At 44.4% G+C, this 13,392-nt stretch overlaps 1 protein-coding gene across 1 annotated transcript in view; it reads left to right on the top strand.

Annotated features, from left to right (window-relative positions):
• Positions 1 to 12,598, top strand: part of ANTXR1 (ANTXR cell adhesion molecule 1) — a 217,688-nt gene extending 205,090 nt beyond the window's left edge. The window contains exon 18 of the mRNA XM_006201540.3: positions 8,734 to 12,598. Coding sequence (XP_006201602.2) covers positions 8,734 to 8,994 — 261 coding nt within the window. The 3' untranslated portion in view covers positions 8,995 to 12,598. The remainder of the gene's footprint in view (positions 1 to 8,733) is intronic.
• The last annotated feature ends 794 nt before the right edge of the window (positions 12,599 to 13,392 follow it).

Below are 13,392 nucleotides of genomic sequence, written 5' to 3'. Positions count from 1 at the left end.
AACTTTGTAATCAGTTTAGAAGAAGGGCTTTTGTTCTTCAGTAAGTCATATCTCAGTAGTATTTCTTAACAAACCCCATGTTTACACACGTCCCACTAAAGATTCGCCATTTTTATTTCTACCCTTTCATTTTTCTAGTTCCCTCTTGTTACCAAATATTTCCTCCGTGCTTTCATCTTACCCTCAGTTTTGGCATCCAAAGAAGTTATTATGGAGAGCATGCCAGCGTGTGTGTCAGCAAAATGAATCAAATAACTAAAGAAATTGACCTTGGATCCTTTTCCGTGAACAGCACATAAAAGGCAGGCTATTATGTGAGATTTATTGACCGGGCAAGCGTGCGGTGGAGAAAAGGGAGTCGAGTGAGTGCTATCACCACTCACGACACACCCTTCTCTTTGGGAAAGAAGAGGAAAGCAAGACAGCTGTCTCTGTGCCACTCTGTCCCTGTCCTAGACTTGAGCCCGTAAATGAATGCTGTTAAACAAAAAGCCAGAGTACGGTGTCCTCATTTCCAATGATGGACCAAAGATCCAGAGCTCAAAAAAAGGAAAGGATGTGGAATGGTGGAAAGAAACACCAAGGGAGCAGGGCCAATTCATGCTGAGGAACTTGGATATTTTCCTGTAGAAGGTGGAGAGACATTGAAGAGTTTAAGCAGGAAGGCAATATTGAATATGTGTCTACGTGTGTATGTATATATACGTATAGAAATAGACAAATTTGTATATATGCAGGCACGTATACACCTTATATATATACCTCTAGGTACCATGTGCATGTGTATGTTTATATGCACACATTTTTACTTACATGTATCTAAATTTTATATGGAAGCCAAAATATCACTGGAAGAGAAAGCCTGAAGGCAGGAAGACTGGCTTACTTAGTGGCCCAAGTTCTATAGAAGATGAGCAGCAGTGAGGCCATGGAGGCATGAATGGATATGAAAGATCTTTAAGAGGAAGAATCAGAACTTGCTTCTCCCTGACAGATGCAGAAGATGGCCACCCCCAGTTCCCACTTACACCCCTCTTCAGGGGATCAACCCCACCTGGGCGACTGCCTGTAAATTTAGTCATAATTCCGAATGCACAGAAGAGAGAAATTGACTGGTTTATCGCAGATTAGGTGTCCACTCCCGGTCCAGTCAACTATGGCCAAGGCCACTGTCAGTGAGCCCAAATATCATTGCTGGGGTCCATTGAATCCCTTTTTAATTGTTAATGGGAAGTTAATTTGTGGTACTACTCAAATGTTTTATGTAGTAAAAAGTATGTATTATGGGCTTCTTTTCTATTTTTTTTATTGCAGTATAGTTAACGTACAATGTTGTGTTAGTTTCCAGTGTACAGCATAGTGATTCAGTTACACATTTATATATTCTTTTTCATATTTTTATTATAGATTATTACAAGCTGTCGACTATAGTTCCCTCTGTTAAACAGTAAGACCTTGTTGTTTATCTGTTTTAGATACAGTAGTTTGTATCTGCTAATCCCATACTCCCAACTTATCCTAATTTATCATTTGACTGCCGTCTGCCTCCACCTCTGGACTGTATTCTTCACGAAGGCAGGGACTGTGTCTGGCTGCTCAGCACCGTCTGCAGCCCCTTAGAACGTGTCCAGGACATAGTTGGCGCTCAAAGACCATTTGTCAGAAGGATGGACACACAAATAACAAACGAAGAGAATCAGACAGAGAAAAGAGCATGATTGAGTCATCCAGTCCAGCCCTGCATCCCGGTCACTGTGCTTGGGTCTCATCTATCACTGGAGCCCCGACTTCAGCAGGATTACGTCAATTGCTTCAACACGCCAGTGAGCTTTTGTGGTCTTGCTTAGGAACCAACCCCCACTTACAAGAGTGATTTAAGTTAGAAATTATGCTCCTAATTCTAAACAACTGACATAAAACACACTTTGGAAACCAAATCCACTTGTAACTTGAGAAATACCTCCAAACAAGACAATCAATGGGAGAACGAGGCCAGGGGATAAAGGTATTTGTCAGAAGAAACTTGGCAGGCATGTTATACTTTTTCCATCTGATTATTTTAATATTCTTTCTGTGAAATTCAATTTCCTTAAGTGACCTCTGTTCATAGGAAACTATTTGGTTTAATCTGTGGAAGCCACGGCGTATTTTTAACCATCTCTGAAGGCCAGCTCCCTCTCCATTGAGTGAGCCTGATGCCCAAACAGATGTTTTATAACACTCAGCACACATGAGCTCACCACTGGCAAGTCTTTCCCACACCATCAGCCCACAGCTCTTCCCGCATCTCCGCTGTCATCCCACAAACCCAAATTCAGAACTCACAGGCAAGCCGGAATCCTTACCACGGTAACAAAGGAGAGGAACCTGGAGGATCCAGTTTGGAATTTTCAGTGTATTAATGTTTTGTCAATCAGATGACCAAGTGGAAACATGCAATACAAAGAGTTAGCCAAACTAAGTAGTATAAAAAGATGGGCAAACTGTCTGCCCCCAAAAGAATTCAGGTTAAAGTAACCAAGTTGAAGGGATCCAAAGCAATTTGACTTTTGATGGAATTTTAAAATATTAGGGCTGAAGGGTCCTTGGACGTCATCCAGCTACACAATTCCATGTCACAGACAAAGAGGCTAAGGCCCCGGGGGAGAAAGGGACTCGGGGTTTCACCATGAATGTGCTGGTGGCAGAACCGGAGGTAGAACTCTGCTGCCAGCCCAGACCCGCGGGGCAGACAGACCACAGCCCCACACCCCCAGTTTCCTGTCTGTTCCTCTTGGACCATCAGTGTCTGCAGTTCAAAGCCAGGAAGAAGCCAGAATCTGGTCAACAAGATCTTTCATCCTGACTCTGCCATGATTTTCTTCAGAGTGTGTTACCTCCAATTTAGGTAGACTTTTGTCGAGGAACAACTTCTCTGGATAAGTCAATAAAAATAATAATAATAATAACCAAAAGTAATTTGAGAGGTAACACGCCAACATTTCAAGTATGGAAGTTAAGGGGGGGAACACACGGGATTCTTACCACCCCTACCCTAGGAGTCTAGAACATGTCCAAAGGGACTATCAGGGGGAGAATGAGGAGATGTAAACTCACAGCCGTGAGTTCATGACCTTAGATCCTCTGAGAATTTAAATGTGCAGGGAAAACTTGGAGCTTTCTAGGAAGGCCTGCTCCACCTCAGAGACCGTCGGAGGTGCGAGTGGTATGTGTTGAGTGACAACTTGAAATTGAACCTGGTGCTGCTATGAAGATCTCAAAAGGAGAAGACCTCCATGGCGCCTCAAAGACACTCATCCGCCGGCGGGGGAGCATGGCACTGACAAGAGCACTGAGTGGCACAGTGAAGTCCTCAGCAAGCAAATATTTGTGGAGAGCTTGGGATGGGCTAGGCTGACCGCTGTGCAATAAAAGAGCAAAAATGTAACTGAAAGATGTAAGCAAAGACCAGATGGCAAAGAGCTGCACATGCCATCAGAGGAAGGCATTTGGATTTTATTTTAAAGATGATTCGGAGTCTTGAAAGCCCCTGACCTGGGGAGTGAATTGATCGGATTGCTGTTCCGGAAAGATCTCTCGACAGCTGTGTCAGGCGCTGGTGGAGCATGGCCAGGTGCTGCACTGTGTGATACCATCCACAAGTTCTTCAAGGCAATATTTGCACTTTTAGTCTATATTCAGGATAATACAGTGAAAGGGGGTAAGAGACTAGGGCGGTAGAGTTAAGTTTTAATCACTTCTGCGATTTACCGGCTGTATAGTCCTGGGCACGTTACTTAAAAAGGTCTGAAGAGAAAGACTAATATCATATGATATCACTTATATGTGGGCTCTAAAAATATATGAGACAAATGAACTTATTTACCAACCAGAAACAGACTCACAGACATAGTAAACAAACTATGGTTACCAATGGAAAAGGAGTGGGGCAGGGGATAAATTAGGAGTTTGAGATTAACATATACACACTACTGTATATAAAATAGATAAACAACAAGGACCTACTCTATAGCACAGGGAACTATATTCAATAGCTTGTAATACCTATAATGGAAAAGAATCTGAAAAAGAATATGTACACGTGAAAAAATATTACACACGTATATGTGTAATTGAATCACTTTGCTGTAGCAACATTGTAAACCACTATACTATACTTCAATAAAAAAATATTTTAAAAAAATTTTTACATAGGTCTGAGCCTTCAGTCTCCTGTACAATGAAGATAATAATACTTAGCTAATGGGGTTTTGATAATAAATAAAATGAATGATATGCCTGGATGTTTCTAATAATCTTCCCAACGCTATTAGAGCCAACCAAAACCCAACGGCAGTTTTCAGCCCAGGAGGAGTACCACTTAACATCCTGCTTAGCCACCATTTTGCTGGAAATACTGTTGCATTTTCTTCTTAAAGTTTAATCAGAACATTTTGTTGCTAATGTGTGAAAATAATCGGCGTTTATATTTTGTAAATGGGCCAGCAGAGGGAAACTGAGGTCAAAGCCGAATACTGGATCTGAATCAAACCACCCACAAACAATCTCGCAAAGAATTAAACTGGTTGCAAAGATCAGCATACGAACTAAGCGCTCCCATTGTCCTAGCAACCTTTTAAGCAAACACTGATTTGCTGGGATGTATGACACTGGGAACATCTGGCCTGTCTATTATCCTCTTGCAAGCAAAAAATGAAATCGTGTAAACTGATCTTTAGGCCAATTATACGGTCTAAGTGCTACAGTGTTTGTTTGGCTCCTTTGGTTCCAGGTTTTAAGAACTTAGTTGGTAGCCACACCCCTCCCTGAAATCCTGATTGCGTCTTACTGTAACTGACCCCAGGGATTTGTTTATGCAATGTCTGCATCTTCTTTTCGGGACAGGTACTTGTAAATGCATCATCTGTCAACTGTATGTGCAAAGCACTGAGGGAGGTCCTGTAAGAATAAGTTACAGGAGTGACGCAGCAACGGGAAGAGAGAGGAGGGTGCATAAAACAGCGGGCCTTGGGAGTGGCTCTGGTCACATGTCCAGTGCTGCACATTTTTCCCCCATACACCAGTTTTATACTAGAAGCCAAGTGAGGCGTGTAGAGGTTCTAGCCTGCAGCTCACCTAGAAGGCACTAAACTAAGAGTCAGAAAATCTGCTGCTGCTTCCAACTAGACAAGGTCATTACTGCATCTGAGCATGTTTCCCCATCTAGACTCAACTTCATTAGCCAGACACAACATGCCAGGCACTGTCCCAAGCCCTGCACCTGCACTCATTAAGTTAATCCTCTTCATGACTGTAAGTGGCAGGTGGTGTTTTATCCCTGCCCTCCTCGTCTTGCGGTGGGGTGTCACTAGTCAGGGTGGCAGAGGCGGTAAGATTTCCCCCTCGCCCACCCCCAGTCTGGCTCTGAGCTGCTGTGTTCAGCTCTAATGTGCTAGGATCTGTGCTCCGAGCAGTGACTGTGAGGCACCCCTGGGGTGTTACTGACTATAGGAAGGGGCGCTGTCCCTCTCCCTGACCCCGCTCCACCCCTGTCCTTTAGCTGCTATGGCCGAGAGGCTGTGATGGCTGGAGCTGACCTAGGAAGGTCTTGCTCCCACCTCACTCCCACTCCCACCCTCCTCTGCCCCCTTTTACTCCATCTTTAGCTAAGATGTGTGAGAGATCCTCTTCTGTTCACTGGATCCTTTCCAATCTTTTTGAAGACATTTAGGAATCCGAATCTGGGGCAGGAACAGAAGTATTGGTAGAAGCATCCTGGAAGCTCCTGATTTTGTCTCTGGTAAAAATATTTAGTTATCATTGTGTGAAATAATTAAACGGGTCTCTGGGTGAATTGACCTCCTCTCTTGCCCCACCTCATCATCACTGATCCCTGAAGCAAGTAAGAGAGCAGTGGGATGGCTGGCCCTAAAGCAAATCTGAAGCCACGTGGGGACTCGACCCCAGGCACCAGTAGCTCCTTCCCCAGCATTGGAATTCTTCATCTTTAAAGGAAATGCATCTCTTGAGTCTCTTGGTCTGACTGGGCTTATGTAGGAATGAAGGGCAGAATCTCAGTAAATCTCAACTCTGACGTGTCCACTGCAGGGATTTATCGCAGATGGTAATCGTTAGGATTTTCACATCTTAAAGGAAAGAGCTTTTTCCAGAATCGTAAATAACCTGTAACCAAGGCTTAGATTTATAAAGCTGTAAAAGAGGGCTGCCTGGACAAGGGGGACACAGAACTGAGTCAACTGGGGAAAGTTGGACCGTGGTCTGGGAGTTCTGGGCAATGTAACGAGAAAATGGTGGCAGATTCCCTCAGTTGGAGGACCCTAGTCAGAACCTAAGAAGGTTTCGTCCCAGTTAATCTCATGAAATGCAAGCTCAGAGACAATGGGGCTCTGGCACCTAACTATGGCGTTGTCACCCCTAAATCAGCAGTGGAACAGCAAAGTAAAATAGCAGGCCACAGCCTTCCAGAAGTTTCTCATCTAGCGGGGAGGCAAGGCATTTATAGATAGAACTGTTGTTGTATGCAGGCTTTGGTGTGTGGTGTGGACCGTAACTCAAGAACTGAGGGAGGGATGTATGGCAGGAGTAGAAACTGGATTTTTCCAGGAAAGATGTGTGAAGGGAAAGGGACTTGACTCGGGATCAGAAGGATGAGTGAGGTGGACACATGTGAGGGAGGAAAGTTTTGCCCCACTGCCACTGGCTCCCACCAAGATGCCTCGTGCCCCTGCTGCCCCCTTCTCCCTAAGCCAAGCCTCAAATCACACACTTGTATTTCCCTCTTGTCCTTCAGGTAATTGATCCTTAAATTCCACAGCCTCACCCTCACCATCCTCAAAAAGCCTAGAAAGGGAAACCCTGACTTGTCCAGATGTATCCCATTCAGCTTGGACACCACAGGATGGGCGTCCATCCTGAAGAATGAAGCCAGGAAAAATCCAGCACTCCCTCCCCAGCACTAGGGGAATGCCCATATTGGCGTAAAATTAGGTTAAAATGAGCAAGAGAGGAGAAAGGGACAGGGTAGTGCCGGGGGTGGGGGTCGTCCCACCTCAGCCTCCTTGGGGAGGGATTCTGCCAACCTCTAGGATGCATAGTAGAGAGAAAAAGATGCCCCCAAACTCTAATTCTAAAAGACACATGCACCCCAGTGTTCACAGCAGCACTATATACAATAGGCAAGACATGGAAGCAACCTAAATGTCCATCGACAGATGACTGGATAAAGAAGTTGGGGTCTATTTATACAATGGAATACTACTCAGCCATGAAAAAGAATAAAATCATGCCATTTGCAGCAACATGGATGGACCTGGAGATCGTCATTCTAAGTGAAGTAAGCCAGAAAGAGGAAGAAAAATATCATATGATATCACTTATATGTGGAATCTAAAAAAAAAAAGACACAAGGAACTTATTTACAAAACAGAAACAGACTCACAAACATAGAAAACAAACTTATGGTTACCAGGGGGGAAGGGGGTGGGAAGGGGAAAATTGGGAGTTCAAAATTTACAGATACTTACTACTACATATAAAATAACAACTTTCTTCTGTACAGCACAGGGAAACTATATTCAGTATCATATAGTGACCTATAATAGAAAAGAATAGGAAAATGAACATATGTATGTTTGTGTATGACTGAAACATTATCCTGTACACCAGAAATTGACACAACATTGTAAATTGACCATAGTTCAATAAGTAATTTTTTTAAAAGAAGAAGATGCCCCCAGAGGTGTGGGAAGTTTCACAAAAGGCCAGGGTCCCACAAGAGTGGTCATTACCCTGCCCAGGCAAGCAGGGGAGGGTCCAGACACCAGAAGGAGATAGTCGTGACTGGGAGAGCCCCTATGCGCCTGTGCCCTGCAGAGCCGAGCGTTGGGTGGAAGGTTCCCAGGTGCCTGCTGAGACTATCTGTTGGGGGACAGGGATGTTGGGCCTGTGACTCTGGAGAGCAGAAAGGAGATGCCACAGGGGCGAGAAGACTACCCAGGGCTGGCTTTGGATTCTGGACTTTCAAGAGGATGCCAGGCGTTTATTCTTCCTTGACCAGCTGGGTGCCCAGGAAGGGTGGGGAAAAGCAGAATTCAGGGTCGATGCCTGCTTTGCAATATAAGGTCCCCAGGTTGTATTTCTTAAGAACCGAAGGGTACCTGGGCAGGTGCAGCAGCATCTGGAAGAAGAGGGAACTCCCCAAACAAAGCAAAGGCAGGAGAAACTGTTCCTGACAGGTCTGGGCAAGGCAGGGGCTCGGAAGCGGAGGATATATCTGCTGGTGACACCAACCCCACCTCTTCCTAGCCGTGTGGCCTGAGACAGTGACTTAACTTTTTTAAGCCTCAGTTTCCTCATCTATAAAATGGAACAACTGGTAATAATACATGTCTGGCAAGGCTTGCTGAGATTAAGTTCAGTGACCTCCGTATTCGCCTTGACCCTGTGCATCTGGTTAAGGTCAGTCCTCTTCCCTTCTGCGTCCTGGAGAGGGAGACTCCAGGAAAAATGAAATCGAACAAATAATCTTGCAACACAGTAAGCCCCGAAAAAGGAACCGGGGGGCTTATTCATTGTCAAGTTCTACTGCATGCCAGCAGAGCGCTGACGTAAACGTCGTGTCTGCCTTCTACCTGTTTCTTTCAGGCTCCCCCAGCCCCTGCACTTCGCACCTGCCGGGTTGCGAGCCCGCAGCAAGCATCGGCTGACATTTTCTTCTCTCTGACTCTCTTCCAGGGACGCTGTATCAACTTCACCAGAGTCAAGAACAACCAGCCTGCCAAGTACCCCCTCAACAATGCCTACCACACCACCTCGCCGCCCCCCGCCCCCATCTACACCCCGCCACCCCCTGCTCCCCACTGCCCTCCCCCGCCCCCCAGCGCTCCCACCCCTCCCATCCCATCCCCCCCTTCCATCCTCCCCCCTCCTCCTCAGGCCCCGCCTCCCAACAGGGCCCCGCCCCCCTCCCGGCCTCCCCCTAGGCCTTCTGTCTAGAACCCACAGTTCGTGCTCTGGGTTCTCTCAGAAACTCTGGGGAGGAGGCTCCTCTGTGGTGTTAGAACAATGTCTTTCCAGTTACAGGAGGCCTCCACTTTGGAAATGAGTGGTGACAAAGCCCACGGACGTTCACACACTTTAAAAATTGGTTTGTGACACCACTGCACCGACATTTGTGATCAGCGGAAAGAAATCGAAATTTTGAATTGCTTGACAACAAATGCTGAGGCCACGACAGTCAGTTACAGCCAGCCAGCCATCACCTCTAGAAGGTTCCAGAGACGGTGAAACTGCGGAGATGCTCTAAATGGGACTGTGTCTCATGGATACCCAGAAGAAATTCCTTTCTCTGAGGGTGAAATGCAGAGTCAGATAAGAAATAACACTGCTGGGTTTCTAAACTCTGCCTGCCCTCCTCCACGTCACCTCCATCCCCTGCGTGCCACCCAGGAAGGTAGAAACCCTTTGCCTACAACTTTGGCGGGAGGTTGGGGGTCCCCGTTGTGGCAAGAATCTCAACATCAGACAGGTATCCAAAAGCATGCTCTGGAATTTGCAGAGGAGTAAAAACACCCCGCCTCATTTACCTTTCCAAATTCTCCCAATTTCCAAGCGAGGAAGAGGGCAGTTGTTTACCGATGGAAAAGGTATGTTGTTATGTTGCTGTGTAAGTGAATCAGGTGTGTGCATTGATGGGAAAGTATTGATGGGAGCATCTGACAGTTTCTAAAACCCACAGGCTGTGAGCAGCTAGAGATGGCTGGCTCTGGCCCAACATGGCCCCTAAATCAGCAGACAACAGCATTGTCGAAGAGCAACTTGTTAATAATTCATGTTAAAAAAATCAAGATTTGGCTTGGATTTAAATCATTTGCAAAATGAAGTTGATTGATCCTATTTTCCAGAAACAGACGTGAGTTGATCATCCCAAAACGTCATCATTAGCACCTACCACACAATTTCACTGATTCTGTTTTTCTTTCTTCGTGAAGTTGTGCACCGAGACTTCTAGGCAGAGCTGAGAGATATCATAAGGAATCTATCCCCCAAAAAGCATGTGTGTGGATGCAAATATATTTCTCCTTGGCTTTTCAACATACTCACAAATATTATTAGCTGCCTGAAACTCCCACTATGTCTGGGAACCATTCCACTCCTTCAAGTCTTTCTGAATCTGTTGTCATCAGTAAGCCTTATAATCACTTTCTAAACATTGGGCTTCAACACCCGAGGATAAAATCAGAAGCCATCATTTAGGGCCTCCTGCACCAGCCTGTTCAAAATTACCTCCCCCTCCACCTTTCCACAGCTCTTAAAATTCCACTGCCAAAACCCTTAAATCTTTTCAGGAACAAAGCAGAATATAAAATAAACACAAACTTAGTGCTTTGGGCTGTGGTTGCCAAAGATCCTTCCAAAACCCATCAAGCCAGCCTCATTCTTTCGCCTTACTTAGAACAGATTCATAGGACCTGGCAGGCATTCCATGCACACCAATGCTGGTAGCCATGGCAGACATTGCTAATCAATCACAGCACTATTTTCCATGGAGCCCAATGATTCCTTTACAATCTTCAAGTCACAGTTCCACAAACTCACCACTCATCAGTCACGATTGAGAAATAAAAGAATCCTAATTGCCATCCCAACTTTAGAAAGCAAAAGCAAGCAGGGATTGTGTGAGGGAGTGGGGAAACCTTTGGGCATAAAAGGTACAGTCAGGGGAAAACAGATCTAGGCAGAGTGCCTTGTGGAGGGGGCCGCCCAGGCACTAAATCTACAGTGCCAAAGGCAAACTGACATTTCTCCAAGTGTACTTCAGACCCAGCCCTTCTCCCAGCCTGCCACTTTCAGAGAACCTCCCGGCTTTCTCACAGAGCTAAAATCAGAGATGGTTTCCAGGACTTACGAAAGCAACCTCCCTCCCTCGCCCCCCAACCTGGCCCATATTGTCTATTTTGAGGACATTAGGCTTCTTCTCTAGTAAAGTCCCCCCAGGAAGCAGGGGTCTTTGAAGCAGGGGTCAGAATGTCTCAGCCACCTGCAGGGACATTGCTGGACTCCAGAAAACCATTCCATAGGAGAATGGGTTCCCCAGGCTCACGGCATAGAGACGTTGAGCCCCTGGCCACTGTTTTGACTGCTGGCGGTACAAAACAGTCCACCCCACACCACTGCCACATGGCTTGCTGCGGCCATAAGAATGTTTGAGACAAGGTGTTGACATTGTTGCGTAACAAGATGGCAGGCATCAGGTGAGAATGCCACGTTCAGGATCTCAACCGCACGTCAGTCAGAAGCCCTGTGCAGTTTCCAAGATGTTGTTTTGATGAACTTTTTGATAAAATGGGAAACTGCATATATATGATGACTTGGAAGAGGATTAGCAGGGTTTGTCCTTAAAAGGGGTTCATCACGTCATCCCTAGTCACTTACAGAATTACAGTGGAGAAGGAGAAACTTCTACGCTGTATGAACAAGGCAATGTTTTAATAGTAGGCTATTGCAGGCAGGAAAACTCTGTAACTGGTTTTTAAAATCTATCAGTACTTGTGTCATTCCCTGTAAAAGGTAGCAGACATATGATTGTGATCCGGAAACTGCACAAAATTATTTCTTCAACCCCCAGGTTACGGTCCTCGCGAAGTTGTTTTTTTTTTTTTTAATAAAAGTCAACTTTTTGTTGTATATATTCCTATTCCATGTGTTAGATGGAAGCATTTCCTACCCAGTGTGAATAAAAAGAACAGTTGTAGTAAATTATTATAAGGCCAATGATATTTCTTGGCAGGTTATTCTACCAAGCTGTGCTTGTTGGTTTTTCCCATGACTGTATTGCTTTTATAAATGTACAAATAGTTACTGAAATGACGAGACCCTTGTTTGCACAGCATTAATAAGAACCTGGAGGGGTTACCTCTGTTGACGACCAGCTCACAAACAGTTTCTGGCCTGGAGCTTGGCACGTACTCCGGGAAGGCACAAGATCTTTCTTTTACGAAGGTCGAGACCAGAGCTGGTGGACATATTAATCTGGCCGTGGGTCACCTCGTTGTAAATGTCAGCAGAATGGGCAGAGATGATCTCCAAGTCTCATGTACACGAAGGTCCGAATACTGTCTCAAATGAGGGAACTCCATCCAAGAACTAGGAAAAAAAATAACAATGAGATAATGAACAATAGGTTCAGCCCAGAGCCAACTCAATACAGAACAATTAATGCTGTGTAAAGCGGGTTGAATTAGTTTGCAAACTATATAAAGATACATGCAGTAATAAAAAGCCTATTAATGCACACCAGATGGGAACGGGGTATTCTAGTCAATCGCCTTTTCTAGTTATCTGAGCTCTATTATATTATCATACGTGGATAACCAATTTAAAAGAATTAGAATATGATTGTTTTTAAATGCACTTAACATTAAACTCTTCTAATTCTTTCTTCTATCTGTGATAATTCAGAAGACAGGATGGGTCATCAGCGCCTCTGAGTCATTGTTATAAAAATGAGTTATTGCTGTACCTGCTGGGCTAAATATGGACAATGACAAACCCTGGAAGTTGCTTTTCTTTTTAAAAAATAATAAATGTTTCAGATCAACTCTTTTCCTCATTGTCTCCTTCTTATAAAAAGTAAAGTATAGATTGTTCAAGTGCTTACCGTTCTGGTCGTAAAATGGTTATCATTCTGCAGATGAAATTACAGTTCTCAAATGGTTTGGTGCCTTCTGCTGAACGCTTTACTGTCCTGATTATTCGCATTTCTGCTTTGTCTGTCCAACATTCAACATATTCTTGATTGCTAGTAACAGTTTTAGATTTTAAAAAGTGAGCCATGGGAAAAAATGAAATAAAAAGGAGAGAGAGAGAAGCGCACAGAAAAAAAATGTACTGTATCGATTAGGATTGTGTTTGACCGTCTGTCACGGAAACGTGGCTGTGATTGACTTGGCTCACAGAGCAAGGACCGCAGAGGTTTACATCTGTTTAAGGAACCAGAAAGTGTCATAAACAGTGCTGCAATAAATTCTATCTATAGACACCTCAAAATATGATGTTACTTCTGCACTTTGTTCTTCTTAGCAGCTTCAATTCAGCTCCTCCACTATTATTTTTTTAAAGGTAAAAGAGTGTCTCTTACAAGTTCCTGAATCTGTTTCTTTACAAGTTGTCATTAAGCCTTGAATTTACCTTAATTGGAATAAAGTTGGAATAAAATCATCCACAAACAGAAAAACATGCCACAATCTCTCTCCCAGATGAATAGCATTTTGAGCACATGCACATTTTAAAATTATATTCCTCACTAAATCATTTTGCGATAACTGACCAGCAATTTGGAAGGAAAAAGAGAAGTTGGAGTTCTACCTCACTCCTTATACCAAACTAAATTCC

The sequence above is a fragment of the Vicugna pacos genome, chromosome 15, assembly GCF_048564905.1.
Source record: "Vicugna pacos chromosome 15, VicPac4, whole genome shotgun sequence".
Lineage (NCBI taxonomy): Eukaryota > Metazoa > Chordata > Mammalia > Artiodactyla > Camelidae > Vicugna > Vicugna pacos.
Note: the sequence above shows the minus strand (reverse complement) of the source record. Positions and strands in the feature narration are given on the sequence as shown.